The sequence below is a fragment of the Micropterus salmoides genome, unplaced genomic scaffold (genome assembly GCF_014851395.1).
Source record: "Micropterus salmoides isolate LMB-PRFRI ecotype aquatic unplaced genomic scaffold, ASM1485139v1 Ms_hic_scaffold_11, whole genome shotgun sequence".
NCBI classification, from domain to species: domain Eukaryota; kingdom Metazoa; phylum Chordata; class Actinopteri; order Centrarchiformes; family Centrarchidae; genus Micropterus; species Micropterus salmoides.
The window spans coordinates 19,507,133-19,525,047 of record NW_024040152.1 but is presented as its reverse complement, the minus strand read 5'-3'; the positions used below and the strand labels follow the sequence as shown (position 1 = coordinate 19,525,047).

Sequence of the window (17,915 nt, the reverse complement as noted above, 5' to 3'; positions counted from 1 at the left end):
GTAAAGTAAAGTGAATATGCTGTAGAAATGAGAAAATATATTGTGTTGTTTACTTTCCTTTCCACTAACACAGGAATTTACAGTGTCTAATAACAGAGGTGACACATAAGTGAGAGGCAGCTCAAACCTTATTTATCACTGAAATTACAGTCAAAACCAAATCTCATTTCACCTGTGACTAAGGCTGATTGTCATAGCAGTGAACTCCGGAGGAAATTGAGCTTGAAAAATAAATACTCCTTAAATGTGACTGTTTACTACTGCTGTAGACACATCTTTCTAGTGGGATGGTGTATTTTCCATTCTGCTAATTTCAGTCGCCATATGTAAGTGGGACTGTTCAAAGGGTGCCCTTAACATCAAAACAATTGTATGGAACTTTAAATGCAGTGTTATTGTACCTTTATTCATGACTCATGAGTAAAATGTACAGTTAGTCAGACAATGTGTCACTGCACTTACTCATGTAATGTCTATGTGATAAGAACATTCATCATGTGTCACAATCAGTTTCAAATACATAATAATTTTACACAGTAAAGCTTCTTTTTCCACAAAGAAAATAAATTGTACCTGGTGTTATACACATAAGTATGATGCATACAGAGAGAAAGTTCAATTATATGATAGATCATTCTCACTTTGATCACACACATTCTTAACATAAGTACACATGTTGACTGAAATCAAAACCATCACTCAGTGTATCAATATGATAGCTTATCATGATGGGGGTTTTGACGAGAGAGTCAGAGGGGTTTCAGGGACATTGTCCTGGAGGTCATACAAACGATTTCATAGAAATCAACATTAAACTGGGAGTGTGGCCTATTAGGAAAGTTATTATTACTATTACACCTACACTATTAATACACCTTCCACTGTCTATACCTTCTATTTGCATTTGCAGATCACTAATGCTGTTCATGTAAAGGCTTTCATTTCAAAATGTCAAATATTTATCAAAAAATAAATAAATACATAAATTAAAGTGTCTCTAATTTTAAACACATGCCAATTTGTCAGCAACAGCAGGAGCATTTTGTGAAAAGGCTCGATGGAGGATGTCACATTTTGGAACAAAATGCTTCACCTACACATAAATATTTCACCCTGTGCGAGGAAAAATAAATAAAGCACTTAAGCAGGCAATTTAAGCTTTATGCATTAAAAGCATAATTTGTCTAATCCAATGTGAATTATATGTAGAGATTGATATGCCAAACTAGTTTATTAACAATATATAGGCCAGAGACTCCCAAAACCATGTAACAATAAATACCCTTCTCAACAGAGGCAACGTCTTATTCCCTCTAAATGGGGATTACAAGTGGTCCAAATCATTCCTGGTCCTGCAAGGACATGATACGTCGACGAGAAGAAGCGCTTCGTTTCTTCAGCATGAGCTTGAGCTACAAATGAAATAATAAATTAAGATGATAATGAATTACCCTTTATATAAACCTGAATAGCATGGTTAAACAGTGTGGATCTGGCTGGCTGTTAAAAATGATGGGCAGCTCACCTGCTCTCCCTGGACACCACTCTGCAGCAGGTGAGCTGGCTGGTCGTTCTCCAGGTTGCGGATGCTGGGATCAGCTCCTCTGCTCAGAAGCAGCCGCATGATCTCCTCCTGGTGGGGGTTGCCATGGAGACCAGCAGCCATGTGTAAAGCTGTGTGACCATGAGCCTATGGCAAAAGGGAAAATGCTACATGACTCAGATTGTCACTCAGACTGAGTCAGGTGAGTATTAAGTATATGTTTGTACATACACGTAAACCCACAAACACATGTATATTTAAAATCCAGTTTTGAGTTTCATGCCAGTGCAGGACTCACTTTCAAGTTGACAAATTCTTTCACATTCGGCAGGGGAATCCTCAGCAAATAACACACTAGCTCGATGTTCCCCTCCTTTACAGCCAAGTGCAGCACAGTCTTGTTACTTTTGATTTCCTGGAATTGGAGATTTGGAAGTGATGAAACAAGTCAGACTGAGACATTTAAGTGTTAAACAAGAAAGCGAAAACAAAAGAGAGAGTAGGGGGAAAATGGCTCGTAATATGACATCATAATGGTGAGATAGAGCCTGGGCACTTCCCCTTTGAACTGTATATTCTGACTAAAAGGTTAGGATTTAGCATATAGGACTTCTGTATGTGCCCGCTGCCCTACTCGCTACAAATTTTTCCATTCATTCATCTAGTACTTTTCTGTGACACATCTATCTAGGCCTGTGTCTCAGTGGACATTCAGAAAAGGGAGAGAGCTGTGCTGTACCTGGCTGAGCAGGGATGCCCCTGCATTGAGAAGCATCTGCACACAGGAGAGCTTCTCCGCAGCCTTGTTCTGAAGACTAACATCTGCCAGCCCACTGCTAGACAAAGCCTTCTTGGTGATACTGTGTGAAATGGCTGCACAGTGCAAAGGAGTCATACCTAAGGCAAAGAAGAACATACGTAACATTTTGATTAAGGCTCCAATGATATAAATATTTCTGAACTGGTGCTGGTCCAAATTATAATGTACATTAACAAAACTTCCCTGTTGGTTAATCATTTCATAGTAATACCAACTGCTAAAACAATAGATTACCTTCAAAATTACGGGCCTCTAAGTTGACAGCCGGCCTGCTACACAGAATTGCCTGCAAAAAACCCCAAAAGAATCACTGTTACGGTCTGCTCTGCATAGCTAACCTTTCTGCACTGCTGTGATAGTCATGCCAAAGTAGTTCAGTACTGCTGCTGCTTTACCTGCAGAACCCCAGGTAAGCCATAGTGGGCAGCCAGATGGAGGGCAGTTTGTCCTTTAACATCACAGGCATTGATGTCCGTTCCTAATGACAGCAGATCTTGCACAATCTCTGGCTGGTTTGCCGTCACCGCCACCAGTAAAGCAGTCTGCACAAGCACATGTTTATTTTGAGAAATTATAATCCTGTGGTCATGTTTATGATAAAAAGATACAATTTTTCAATTTGCATACTCTTTAAGATGTGTAGTTTTTTGTTCATACCTTTCCCTTGTGTTCTTTGGCATCAAGCCTGCCTATATCCCTCAGCCTCTCTGCAGCAGCAAAGGCACACTCCCTGAGCCCCTTGGCAGTGTAGATGTGAAGGATGCTGACAGAACAAGAGGACATGGTGATTCAGTTTTAAATGAGGCTGAGAAATTGTGATAATCCCCACAACCAGTTTCACACCATTCCCTTTCATTGTTGAATTTGTCTTTCCTCTTTATCTGAGTTTCTAATCACCGTGCATGAGTGGCTGACTCACTGACATCTTTTTTTAATCTTTCTAGGATTGCCAAACTGCTCTTGTGGCTCTCACTTTTAGCTTACGACTGAAAATGAAAGCGCTCCGGAAGTAAATAACTGTGGCTCAGGAGGAAGAGCAGGTTACCCGTTAATCGAAAGATTGGCAGTTCAATCCCCAGCTCCTCCAGTCAAAGTATCTTTGGGCAAGATACTGAACCTCGAATTACCTTGAAATACTGCTATTCTACCAGTGTGTGAATGTTTCTGCTTGAGCACTTAAGCTCAGTGTGTGAATGTAATGTAGTGTAAAAAGCGCTTTGAGTGGTCACAAAGACTAAAAAGGCGCTATACAGAGCATTACATTTCACTCACAGAACACAGTCTGACATACGAGTCCAGAAAGAAAATGTGTCTTGTTTAGAATCTTCTTTCAAAAAAATATGTTGACTAACTAAAAATTTATTTGAGTAGTTTGTGGTGTGTGTGTGTGCTTGTTTGTGTGTTACACACATGCATTCCTTATAAGCACTCACGTGTCTCCGTCTTCATCCTGCCTGGTGGCTCTGCTGTAGTCCATTGTGCTGAGCAGCATCCTGGCTTCTTCCAGCTTGGTGGCATCCATCGACGAACCAAAACCCAGTGTGGTCTGACTGGGATTTAGAAGGGACCAAGAAGACGAAGCCATACTGGGATCTGCGACTGTCATCGGGCACTCCTGCTCAAAGGAATACAGGATTTAATTTAAGCCAACATAAAGGTATGATTATGTGAGATGGCAGTCCACAGCAAAGAGATTTCTCTTACATATGTCATTGTATCTCCAAATCCTGGGACCTGCTGCTGTGAGCCATATTCATCTGTCATAGGGAGGTTGTAGGCTGCAGCATAGCTGGATCCTGGGTGGCTGGGGTAGTAACTGAGTGAAGACTCTGGTGCTGGAGACCACTGCTCATAGCTCACTGCCATGTCTGAGTAGCTGCTTGATGCACCTAGAATAGAGAGGGCGGATTATTATTATTCATCACTGATGACTCATTCAGTAGTATAAATATACTCTGTGAGACATCATGCTCAAGATAGAATCACAAAAAGGACAAGGCTGGTGATATTCTACAGTCTTGTTATTGTCAACAAAACTGTGGCTCTCATCTCCAAGTTTAAATCTTAATAATAAACAGGCCACACATACACACTTTCTTTTATAAAATCTTCCAAAAAACTTCCCAAATCAGTTGGGCACTGTAGCTTCTAGAAAGTGCATTTGTGTATTTACTGGGGACTTTTTACCACTGTGGATTTGGTGCAGGATGGTGAATGTGGAATTGACTCAAAATAAACTACAGTGCCCAGGTTCATCATAATGAAGGACTGTGTTACTCAGCTAACAGTGTGATTCTTTGATGCATTTGTTAACAATGGAGCTCTGTGGCAAGGAGGAACAAGCTATATCAGGCTTTTCATGGGATTGGTTGCCAATATGAAAAATCTGGAATATCACCAGAGTAATCCTTCAAGTGTTGTGCAGAAGTTGCCCTACTCATACCTGGACAGGTAAATGGTTCTGATGAAGACAATTGCTGGGGGGAAGAAAAGAAAAAAATCATGAACAAGCCCATCTTTAGGATGTAATATTATAACATATTGATGCTGAGCCCCTCTGTGTGCAACCTTACTGTAGTTGGAGGAACGGGACTTGTGCTGGCTGTAGCACAGGGAGGTGGCACTGAGGACGTCTCACGCCTTCTCTTCTGCTCCAAGAGTTTCTTCACTGTGGGCAGAGTGCAACACGGCTTCTCTTTTGGAGCTGAAAATTAAAAGTAATCCCAAAAGGAATGACTATTTGGTCATAGATTCTCTTTACATGTGATGGTGATTGGAGATCAATAAGGTTGAAACAGTCATGATTTCATTATCCATTTATCGGCTGATTATTTTTTTCAATTACTGATTCATTCTAATGCCCGTCACAATTTACCAGAGCTCCAAGTGACATCTTCAAATGTCTTGTTTTTACAGCCAGCTGTCAAAAACCTAAACAAAACAAACTAAAGCTACAAATCCTCACATTAGAGAAGCTGGACTAAAAGAATGTGTAGTGTTTTTGAAAAAATTATTAAAACAATGAATCATTTATCAGAATATTTGCTGATTTTTTTTATTTCCATATCACTAGTGCAAAACTACAAAACTAATTTTCAGGACATGAAAGCTGTGGCTAAAAACTGATCAAACTTTTTATATGATCAGACTCACATCAGCTCTCTCTTTTTTGTACTTTTAAAGCACAAATAGTCTGGATAATGTTGTAGTGTATTGACAGCCTCTCTGTGTTAGTGTTTCTTGTTTACTTCCACTGGAGTATATCTGCAATATTAGTTTCCATCTCATCAAGAAGGGCTTTGCTTTATTACAGCAGTAAATTGTCAGTAAGGTAGGTAGGTCCAAATACTACAAATATAGGCTGACACATATGAAACTACAGGAAAAACAATCATGTTGCAAGCTTAGATTATCGATTTTAAGTAATGCAGCTGTGAACAAATTCTTAAAGAGAGATAATAGCATGAAAATGTTCTCACTTGGATGATTTTGCTTGCTCAGTTTCTCCATGGTGCTTTCCATTAGATGAAGTACATCAATATCAAATCCATTATACTAAAAACTGTGTTTTCCCCCTTCTGATGCAAAAGTATCATTTCCATTAAACAGGTAAGGCAATGAGAAAAATAGGAAAGTAATATTACAAAACAGAATTCTGATGTTTCCAGCTGACATTATGTGACCACACAGGTTGTTTCCTCAAAAACTTCACCCCACACGTGAAAGATAAAGTGATATTTCCACCCTGTTTGTGGAACCGGAGTAGAAAGATAACGCTCTGAGAAACCTCCTCCATTAGGAACACAGATCGTGTGGCCTTACAAACCAGACCGATTCATCAGAAAATCTTTAGCATGGGATTGCCACTGCTTATTTTCTGTGACATCTTCCTGTCTCGCTCCATTACGCTAACAGAAACGCAAACCACATCTTCCTGCCTTTGGTGTGTCACAGGCACGTCACCTCAACACGTGTTGTTGCCTTGTGCTTTCTATTGCACCTACATGTCTGGGAGACAGAGCAGAAGAAGAGTAAAATGTTTTTTTTTGTCAGTTCGCTTTCTCTTGAAAGCATGTGAATGTTGACTGTTGTGGTGAGCCACACAGGGAAAAGACAGCTCTATTTCGCCAGAGCAAATACAAAGAGGGTGTACTTCCACAAAAAAAAAAAAAAATGCAAATATGGTCTGTGAGAGAGAAATGTGAGTTCACAGACTTGCCAGTTTAGACTTCTGTCTTCTTTCAAAAAGAACGATCTCACTTCCAGCTGAAAACCTGTCCTAAACAATAAGCCCTTGTGCTGCTGTGTGCAATGTGCCCCCACCACATCATAAAGGTCACTTTATCAGAATAAATGACATCAGTCAGTACATTTCAGTGACATCAAGTTTCATTTTCATGTTCAGAAGGTGTTACTATAGGTTACTCAATCCAGAATCATTTGATCTTTACAACAAAATGCCACCTTTGACCTTTTCACAGATGAGGTAATGTTGCAACGTGTAACTACACAATCTATATTAAACAGTAGCTGAGTGAATTTCCAGATGATAGACCTTGCTCAATACTTAACAGTCTGCTCTGACACATCAGCTGGGAGAAACTAGAAGTTAGGAAATGGCTTTTAATGGCTTGTATTAAGACATCTTGGCCCACACGCATATAAATTTGGGGTTTACACTAACTGCCCCCGCACTGCTTTGGGCTACTCTGTGCTACATTCAAATAAGAGTTGTGGAAACCCCTGGACATTGAGTCATGTGCGTGGGAGGTTGGGGATTCCGACGACCTTTCTCTTTTGGCTCGCTCCGTAGAGAAAGAAAGAAGCGGTGCAGAGCCAATTTCCTCATTTTGTGGTTTAACAGACCCAGCACACACAACAACATATGTAATCATTTGCGCCTGTGTCAAAGAAGGCATGAACAAAGAAAATGAAGTTGTCACGTCACACAGTTTGCTTGTCTAGCATTAATCAAAAGGGGATATGAAAACAAGAGTGCTGGGGTGGAGGTGCATCAGGGTTTCCCCAAATGGCCTGACTCTTGGATTCACCCGAACCATGCTTCAATTCAACGAAAACCGAGAGAAAGGCTGGTACATGAAGGTATCACTCAACTGTACACTATCAGCAGAGAGGTATTGAATATAAAATATCAATTGCCCTATTGATTTGAAAGCACAATACACATTTAAAACATCAGATATAGGATCCAAAGTCCTGAATAAAGTCAAAAGAAAATATATCAAATGTGTTTAAAATGGAGGGATAGGTATGTAATGTTGTGGGCTTATAAAGAAGTTTTATAATGCTGCCACTATTACAAACACCTATTAATTTATATTGAAAACATGTTTAGCAGTATGTTGTCCAGAAATGCAATTACAGAATTCTAAAGTAAGAATTGAAAATTTAAGTGGTTGTCATTATTGTCAAACCATTCAACATTAGGCTATAATGTTGCACTCAATGAAAATGTAAGTCACCAGCAATAACACTTGTATTCAGCCTTAACAAACAAGTTAAAAGCACATATACTCACATTTATCAAAGTGCATGTCAGAAACGGTTTTGCTTTGAAATCTTCAACAGGTCGTCCTTTTTGTCACTCTTCAAAGCGGGATAAACTGATTTACAGAGCCGGAGGGATCTGTGACGTTCTGGTTGCCTGAAGTCAAACTGGCTTGTTGTCTTATCACTGCTGCTTGTACACACAGAGCACGTTGTTCCCCATCACCGCCCCCAGCTGTGGTCCACGCCCTCTAGCAGAGGGGAAGCCACACATTCACCGTTATGTCAAGCCAAGTGAAAGGCAGAGAGATGTGGTAAACAGCTAATAGCTCTGTGAACAACAGCTATTACAAGTATACAAATAAACACAAAGGCATGTCATGGTTAGGGACAGTGGTGGAAGAAGTATTTAGATAATTTAATTAAATGTAGCAATACCATAATGTAAAAAGACATCTTAATAGTAAAAGTCCTGCATTTAAAATGTAAGTGGAAGGCACAAAAGTGTTATCAACAAAATGTATTTAAGTATTACATGTAAAAAATACCTATGATCCAGAATGTCTCCAATCTGTACATTATTAATATTGGATATTATACTAATACATTAACATTTAATGAACGTTTTAGTATTGTGGCTGGTCCAGGTTTAAGTAATTTTAACACATTTTAACTCAGCAAATGTTTGAGTTTAACATATAATAATGTATCATATTGTATAAGATGATCTCATGTTTATGTGTGATCAATGTAATAAGTAACCTGAGATGAACGGAATAAATTAATGGAATAAAAAGGTTACTGTTTGTCTCTGAAATCTGTTGCTTTGGATAAAAGCGTCTGCCAAATGAGTAAATGTGAATGTAGTTTAAGTAAGTAGCACAAAAGAAGTGATCAAGCAGAGTACCTCAAAATTGTACTGTACTTGAATAAATGTACTTGAATCAGTCATTAAACGAATAAATCGACCAATCAATCAAACACGTTTTGCCTTTAGTGCAAGGTGACAATGCTCCAGTAATGCTCCTAATCTTCAGTATTGTTCTGTATCTCAATAAAAGAGGCAAGACTAACACACCATTATAAAACATATCACATAAACACAATCCTAAAATAACGGATAAATGAATGGTCCATGGGATATTTAATTACATATTGTTAGAGAAAACTTAATCAGGGTAAAGTCTGCCTTTTATTCTTATTAACTAATCATAGAAATATAATTTACTCCAATGTCAACACAAACTTTTAAATAACTAAATATAACCTAAATATCTTCAGCTTTAGAAAACAAACATCACTTTTCAAAATGAGATTGAGAGCAGGCTCCACTCTGTGTTTTGAATTTTGATAGTTGTCCTAATGGTTTGTTTATTTGGCTAATAGATGAGTGTGTGTTTCACAAACTGTAGTTTCTTGTAGGTACCCTGTCTAGACACAACCTTCCAGGAACCTCTGTGTCACCTCAAAAACACCAACATCAGGACATCATATTGGAACAAAGTGATGAATCTCTTTTTACCACCTGACTAAAACTTTGAGTGGCTGTATTTGATCCAAAAACCATCAGCAAACAACACAACAGAAGAGAGAGATGTAAATATGTGATGTAAATATCATAATAGCATCAAGCAGAGGTTTTCAAAGCGGGAAGTGGACCTCCCCAGGGCGGTGCCAAATGGTTTCAGGGGAGGCTCAGTGAATTGAAGTGAAAAAATATTACATTGGTCATTACAGTATTGTAGTTATCAAAGGGAGATCACATATATCACATAAAAGTGTGTGATTTGGTTAAAGTGATACTGCAGAGACACAGTAGTTTGGGGGAATTTTCCTGTTTTTCCCACCTTCCCAGTGTCAGGAACTTTTTACATTTTTATGTATTTGGTGTAGTCTAAGTTGTGTCAAACAGCAAAATTAGGCTATCTTGGCTCAACTGAGTGTCAACGGGACCAACCAGAATAATAATGATAGTCTCTGAAAACCCCTGGTATAAAACACAAAATTATAGGACCAAAGTGAAATAACAATTGAGCCAAATAACAAAATAAAATGCAGACTACAATGTATTAAGGAAAGTGAATGAAATGGTGTGTTTTTTATTCTTTTGTAAATGAAGATCTTGAAATCTCAGTCTCAGATCAGCCGTCTTCAGTGTTCACAGACATTTTTAACACCTCACTAGAGACAGGCCATGTGCCTGCCTGCTTCAAAGCCTCCACCATCATCCCTGTCCCCAAAAAACCAAGGACCACAGGACTAAATGACTACAGACCTATTGCCCTGACCTCTGTGGTAATGAAGTCTTTTGAGTGCCTTGTGTTGTCCCACCTTAAATCCATCACAGACCCACTTCTGGACGCTCTGCAGTTTGCCTACAGAACAGATCTGTAAATGATGCAGTAAATATGACCCTTCATGTCATCTTCCAGCACCTACGCTAGGATCCTGTTTGTGGATTTCAGCTCATGAAGTCTCTAACAAGGCCAGGGTCCCTCACTGACACCCCCCCCCCCTTTCCTGGGAGAGCTTGTCCTGCAGCAGGACAAGCTCTCCCAGCTGAACGTGCCTGACTCCAACTGCAGGAGGTTCACAGACTTCCTGACGGACAGGAAGCAGCACATGAAGCTGGGAAGACATGTCTCTGATTCCAGGACCATCAGCACCGGTTCCCCTCAAGGCTGCGTTGTTTCCACCCTGCTCTTCGCTCTGTACACCAACAGCTGAACCTCCAGTCACCCGTCCATCAAACTCCTGAAGTTTGCAGATGACACCACCCTCATTGGGCTCATTTCTGGTGGGAATGAGTCCGCCTACAGGTGGGAGATTGACCATCTGGTGACCTCAACCTCCTGCTCTGAAGACAGTGGAGATGGCAGTGGACTCCCAGTTGCCACTGTAGACTCTTTCCATTGCCTGGGCACCATCATCTCCCTGGAACCCAAATGGGAGCTGAACATCACCCCCCCTTTACCAAAAAGGCCCAGCAGAGGATGTACTTCCTGCGGCAGTTGAAGAAGTTCAGCCTGCCAAAGACAATGATGACGCACTTCTACACTACTATCATTGAGTCCATCCTCACATCCTACATCACCATCTGGTATGCTGCTGCCACTGCCAGGGACAGGGACAGGCAAGCTGCAGCGCATCATTTACTCTGCAGAGAAGTAGATTGGGTGCAATCTTCCATCACATCAGGAACTGTACGCCTCCAGAACTCTAAAGCAAGCAGGCAAGATTGCAGCTGACCCCTCCCACCCCGGACACAAACTGTTTCAGACTCTCCCCTCTGGCAAGAGGCCGCGGTCAATAAGGACTAAAACCTCTCGCCACAGAAGCAGCTTCTTCCCGTCTGCAGCTATCATTAACAAGGCCCGGGTCCCTCACTGACACTCTTCCCTTTCAAATAACACTAATGTTTCTGCCTGTCTAAATATTATTTCATTTCATTTCATATCATGCACCAACCTGGCACATTGCACATATTTTTTTATTAATTGTTAATCGTTGTTGTTCTATATTTTTATATTTTGTCAATTTATGTATTTATATACACAATATTATCTTCCGTTGCAATACGTCTGCACAACACAAACCGGAGCAATGTACGTGTAAATATCTGCCACATTTGTATTTTGTTTTTTCTCTGCAAATAGTTGTACTATTTTCCCTATTCTTTTATTATTCTTATATGACTTGCATTTGTTTATTACATATTTATATATTTCTGCATTTATTTATGTCAACTCTATGTTTGCCTCATCACCAAAGCAAATTCCTCGTACGTGTAAAATACTACTTGGCAATAAAGCTCTTTCTGATTCTGAGGTTATCAATTATTTTCTTAAGGTGAAAACAATTTTAAAGGTGCTTTCCTGTCCCAAAGAACAGACAAATGGCCAGAAGAACATAGGGATCTAAAGGAAACATATTAACTTAAAAGAATGCCTGACACATATTCAAGGGTTATGTTTGTAACTTCTAAATGTATAACAAAATCTTGAAATCTTCTTGTCTTCTGATTATTTGCAATTTATAAATGTTTTAAAATACAGAAAGAAAGCGATACAAAACGAAACAAAAATTAAGAAAGGAAGAAGTAACAAAGAAACAAGAAGGCAATGTATGTTTGACAACAGGCGATATATGTATGTACTGTACAGGACAAAATTGCTGTAGGTCTGCGACAGGTTACATGTCAGTTTCTTTTCTCCCAGGCCTATATAGTTGACAGTTACTTTTGTGGCTTTGAGCACAACATCCTGCTGAATACATGTATGTGTTTATTTATGTAAAGTATTTGATATGAACGTTTGTGTCTCTCTGTGGATGTGTTACTGTAAATGTGTTTTTGATCTAAAGTCATCAACAATCCATATACTGTGGAATACAATCTACTTATGGAGAACATTTAGCTTTTACGTGCTTTGTATAGCATCCCCATCTGGAATCTTTTCACCAATCTAGCCTACATTATTTTAGATGAAACTGGACCATGATCCCTTTTTGTTCATTGGAAGGCATTTATAGTCCAAAGAAAGAAGCGCTTTTTGACAAAACAAAGATATAATGAAGAGCAAAAGTGTGTGAAACTTATACACTAGATTTTCAAAAGCATCAATCTGAAGGATGAATGCTGTCAATAGAAGTCTGACAGCTCCATCTGCTGTTACAGAGTCAGACTCAATCTAATTCAAAGGCAAGGCACTGCAAAACATAACTGGAGACTAACCACACAAATAAATTCAACTGTTTTGTCATAGAACTAACACCCTTTAGGATTTTAAAGCTGACAAGTTTACAGGCTGACCGGCTAGGTGAAGGAACTGAGCCAAAATTGGTTGTGTAAAAATGTGTTTAATCAAAGCATAAATCCTTGAATGTCACTGTGAGTGTATCCACATACTGAGTAAAGAGTCAGAGTCGAGAGTGAAGAACACAGGGTTAGCATTTAAAGAGCCCATGTTCTTTTTGCACCTTTCCATCGATGATCTGTGAGCAGGCCCTGAAGACGATCTAGCACATGTTATCTGCAGTGAGTAACAACAAGCAACAACGGATGTAGAGAACAGCCTCATACTTTTTTTTAAACCTAGATTTGTTGATATTTAAAACTAAGAGAGGTAAAACATTCGTTGTTCATTATCTTTTCTAATATTTTATTTCTGTGAATTGTGTGGGTTTATTTTGTTATTTTGGAAGTGAGAGTGCAAGGTCCTAGACAATCTTATCAGGGACATTTAAGTGTAATCTACTCTATTCTATCATAATCTGTATCTTCTCTGTCACAGTTAAACCATAAACCACCCGCCCCGCAGAGGAAGACGTCAGACGTCAGCCCTCAAAAGCAAAAACTACTGGGAAACTTGAGTCACATCATCTTTTGGATTCTGGACGGCAGAACTGATATGAGGATCTGACTCACACTGACTTTCTCTTCCACATCCCATCTTTAATGCATTTAATGTAAGTCAAGTCACATGGTTTTGTATGTAGTTTTAGATTGAAGATACCCAACCGGGAAATCTGGGGAAATGTTTGTTTATGCAACAGTGAATGCAGAATGTGCCACATAAAATGTAGTTGACTGAGATTGATTGTGATCTATTTGAACGATTTCAGAGAAATCCTTTAGGAATTTGTTAATGATTTCAGCAACTTGTGACTTACTGTGATTCAGGAGTTGTTAACTGCGGTTATTTTTGAAGCTTGTAACACAAGATAAATATTAGTATCTCTTCGTCTTTCAGAAACCACATAACTGAGCGGATAAACTTGGCAATGGCATACAACAAATTGTTTATCGTTGTCCTACTTTTTCTTTTTGGTAAGTACGTTAGCATTGCTTTTCTCTCCTTGCATGCACAGAGACATTAAGGTGGTCTTAACACAGGAAAATGAAACCACAAAATATTTGCACAGCGGAAACTTAACTGCCAAATGTGCTGCTGCATGTCATAAAGAGCAAATAAGCAGAATCTGTGATGTTTTCAAGTTTGTTTCTTTTCTTTCTCTAAGACCTGGCCGTGGCACTCACAGGTATGTACAAGAAAAAGAGAACACACACACCTCTGAAATTACATTTTTATGAATGTTTTCATTTAGAAAAAAACAAGAAGCACAAATGCAGAGCCAGGCAAGAAACACCTGATGAATCATTTGTTCCAGTCAGTTCTTAGTTCACATCTTCCATCCCACTCTTATTTTCGTTCTGTCTGTTCATTCACTGTCTGCCTGTGTTTGCCAGAGAGCACTGTGTCTTGCTACAAGATTGAGCCAGGGACAATAGCAGGCATCATCTGTGCAGATTTGTTGCTGACCCTCATCATTGTCATTGTCACTTACCGATGTGCCAGCTTTCGACGTCAGAAGATAGATAATGGTGAGGTACAAGGGCTGAAATAAGTCATGTTTTTGTTTATATCTGTAATGGCGTTTGTTACAGTAAAGGCATCATGTAGATGAAAAGGTTCATCAGGGATCAATTGCTCCCCCAGACGCCTTTCAGAACTGCTCATGCCTTCTTACACTGATGTTTTGTTATGATTCTCACATTTTTTAAGTTCTTATGTTGACAAGATTTTTATGCCTCAGCATCGGCAATATCCATGGCCGGAGGCATTATGTTTTTGTGTTGACTGTCGTTCCCATTCTTATGAACACGATATCCACCTGAAAGCAAATTTTTCAAATTCGGCACAAATGTCAACTTGTATACAAGGATAAACTGATTAGAATTTTGTGGCCAAAGATTACTGTGACCTCACAAAACCCAATTTTGGCCATAACTCAGGAACTGATGACCATATTTCATAGTATCAGTGACAATGAATTGGTGACACTTTAGACTCAAAGGTCACTGTAACCTCAAATTGACCTAACTCAAGATGTGATGCAGTAATACACACCAATATTTAATGACGTGGTGACAGTTTATACCCAAAAGGTCAAAGGTCAACTTCATTGTGACATCCACAGTCCAGAAAATGTCAATTTTTTGTCCGTTATTCATCACTATACCTCAGGAAGAGAAGGGGAGATTGTGACCATATTTCACAGTTAGTCGGACACTGACTAGGTGACACTTTTGACACAAAGGTCTATAGTCATTGCAACCTCAACATAGGTTTCTAGCCCTAATTTAAGAATGGATTGGATGATTCAAGATTTCACACATGTTGACTGGGACAACACATTAAGTAAACAATGAATAGTACAGTACAGGCATTCGTCAGTTCTGCCTTACAATTCCTGCCTCATTCTGAATTTCCAGTGTCATTGGAATCACTTGACTGCAAACAATGTATTGGCGTGGACCTAGATACAAGCACCTCATTTTGTTCAGCTGTACTCTATAAGAATCCATCTTTACATAGTAATCAGTGCATTTGTTCCGGTTTAACCAATACATCTATGATAGTCCTTCATTAATCAGTTCAACAATGTACATTCACTGGAATAACACATATGCATCATCAATAGGGATAACTTACATTTAGCCAAAAAATACCCTTTTTTCTGAAGTATTGAGTATTCACTACATAATTATGAGTCTGGACAGATGTGGATGCAAAATGCACCTTGACTGGTTGGCAGAGGGGCAGTAATTCTAGTTTCTTTACATGTATAACATTTTCTGGCCTTTTCTTAATTACTTAATTACTCCTTTATCCCTGCCGAGAGTGTCAGTGGTCTATATCAATACTATTTATTGGTAACTCTCTAATGTCAAATAATTCTCTCTTCTCATGTCTTCACAGCTGACAAAGTGTATATGAATGTCCGGGCCAACTGCAAGAGCTAATCTAAAGATGGTGTGATACACTGTGAAATCATGTGAATTGTTTGAGGTCCTATTTTTTCATGTTGTAAAAGAGGGATTTGTTAAATGTCTGCTTAGTTCATTGCACATACAATAAACACAGTCATACCTCTTAATTCATAGAATTTATGTGACAAAAAAGTATTTTAGTATTACATACAATGCATTGGATCTACAACAGTTTTAGTGTCCTATATAAAAGCTTCAGAGCACTTTATTAAGAGTCTTTAATATTTACTCACAGTGTGCTTGTGCTCTTCAGCCATGTACATTATTATTATAGTTATTTTACAAAACCTATAAATAAGAGGTGTGTCAGACTCTTAAAAGAAACTTAAATCAAACTTACCAACCTTGTGAATAAAATATATCTGAATGCTTTCAAGTTTCTTAAAATGGTGGAACTGTAACTACCCCGTACAGCACCCCCTGCAGTTAACTTTTGGTAGCAAAATATATATACTGAAACTTGTAACAGGACCTCAAGATTGTTTTACATACATGTTTTACTATTTGAAAAACCACTGAGTTGGCAATGTATAAAGAGAAATGTTGATAAAATTGAATTTTCAGCTTTAGCACATTAATAAAATAAGTCTGTCCATGTCAGGTGGGATTTATGTTGAATATACTTTACCATTCAATAACAAAAGTAGAACATTTTCAGTGTTCAAAAAATACTATTTTTGTGCATTTGTATGTTGGTTGGTTCACATGTGTTTGCGAGCTTCAAAAGTCTTAATACTTCTCCTTAATTATTTGTATTATGCTGTACTAAAATTACATTTCAGTAGTGTAACTGGTGACGTGATTAGATTTGAGGCAAATGATGTTAAGTCTCGCTGTGTGATACTGTGGTTAAACTGTTTTCTGCTGTTTCAGTCAAACACACAGAACATGTTGGCCAAGCCAATTCAATATCTGTGTGATATCTGTCTGATCTACCTCCTCCATAGGTGCACTGTGTTGTTTATCACTAACCGGAGGTAGTCTGTGTATGCAGTGGAAACACCCTGTGATAACCCTGAGTGATTTGTTCAAGAGGCCAGCCACGGGGTTTGGATTAGAAGGTTTTAGAGATAAATGGTCTCAAAACTGTCACAAAATTTCCCTTGAGCTTGTATTTGCTGAGAGCTGACTTATCTCTAATTTACAATTGGACAATTTTTGACACAATGTACCATTGCAATATAGGTACATACCAGCAGTTGGTTGATACAGCTTTAATTCCCATTTGAAAACAAATCCTCCTGTCATCAGCTCCTATAATCTATGTCTCAAGGTTCAATTATGGGTCCAGTAATATTATTAATATTAATAACTGTATTTATATCGCACCTTTCAAAACAAAGTAACAAAGTCCTTTACAATTACATTTTGTCTATATAGCACCAAATCATAACAGAAGTTATATCAGGGTGCTTTTGATATAGAGCAGGTCTAGACCATTCTCTTTACAAAATTACTTACAGAGACCCAACAATACAAGTACAGTTTTACCAGTAAAAACAAATAAATGTAGATAGAAAAAACTAAATAAAATAATAATAATTCCAACAAATAGCACTAGTTAAGAAAAAGCCATAATATAAAAGCTTTAAGAAGTGATTGCAAAGATGATCCTGAGTTTGGCTGCGTAAGATCTCCAGGCTTTAAATGTTTATCTCTTTTTCTTTCACTGTTTTGTGGATGACATTGACACTGAGAGTTTAACTCCCTGGAATCCAGCAATTGCAACTCATGTTTGGTTTTCTCATTAATACTAAATAAATTTTCTTCAGCTCTCACCTGGGTTGAGTTCTGGTGGACTATGGGTTTGTGACTTTGTCCACATAAGTGAAAGGTCCCTGGTTCAAGTCCAGCTAGTTCTTCCATCCATCCATCGTCAACCGCTTATCCTGCGTACAGGGTCGCGGTGGGGCTGGAGCCAATCCCAGCTGACATCGGGCGAAAGGCAGGGTACACCCTGGACAGGTCGCCAGTCCATCGCAGGGCCACACATAGACAAACAACCAGTCACACTCACATTCACACCTAAGCACAATTTCAGAGACACCAATTAACCTAGCCTGCATGTCTTTGGATGGTGGGAGGAAGTCGGAGCACCCGGAGAGAACCCACGCGGACACAGGGAGAACATGCAAACTCCACACAGAAAGGCCGGGGCAAACGGGGTTTGAACCCACGACCTTCTTGCTGTGAGGCCCAGCTAGTTCTTTCAA

At 39.0% G+C, this 17,915-nt stretch overlaps 2 protein-coding genes across 2 annotated transcripts; one reads left to right on the top strand and one right to left on the bottom strand.

The window, feature by feature from the left end:
- Nucleotides 1–12: 12 nt before the first annotated feature.
- LOC119897788 (NF-kappa-B inhibitor delta) lies at nt 13–8,193 on the bottom strand. Its single transcript, XM_038711746.1, has 12 exons — nt 7,903–8,193; nt 4,937–5,067; nt 4,807–4,840; nt 4,068–4,252; nt 3,797–3,978; nt 3,021–3,126; nt 2,759–2,905; nt 2,598–2,649; nt 2,283–2,440; nt 1,842–1,958; nt 1,526–1,690; nt 13–1,412 (listed from the first exon to the last, which is right to left on the bottom strand). The coding sequence occupies exons 1-12, from the start codon at nt 7,916–7,918 to the stop codon at nt 1,341–1,343; spliced, it is 1,365 nt and encodes a 454-aa protein (XP_038567674.1). The 5' UTR covers nt 7,919–8,193; the 3' UTR covers nt 13–1,340.
- A 4,988-nt stretch (nt 8,194–13,181) lies between these two features.
- hcst (hematopoietic cell signal transducer) lies at nt 13,182–16,302 on the top strand. Its single transcript, XM_038711745.1, has 5 exons — nt 13,182–13,337; nt 13,622–13,698; nt 13,890–13,910; nt 14,119–14,253; nt 15,632–16,302. The coding sequence occupies exons 1-5, from the start codon at nt 13,327–13,329 to the stop codon at nt 15,673–15,675; spliced, it is 288 nt and encodes a 95-aa protein (XP_038567673.1). The 5' UTR covers nt 13,182–13,326; the 3' UTR covers nt 15,676–16,302.
- Nucleotides 16,303–17,915: the final 1,613 nt, after the last annotated feature.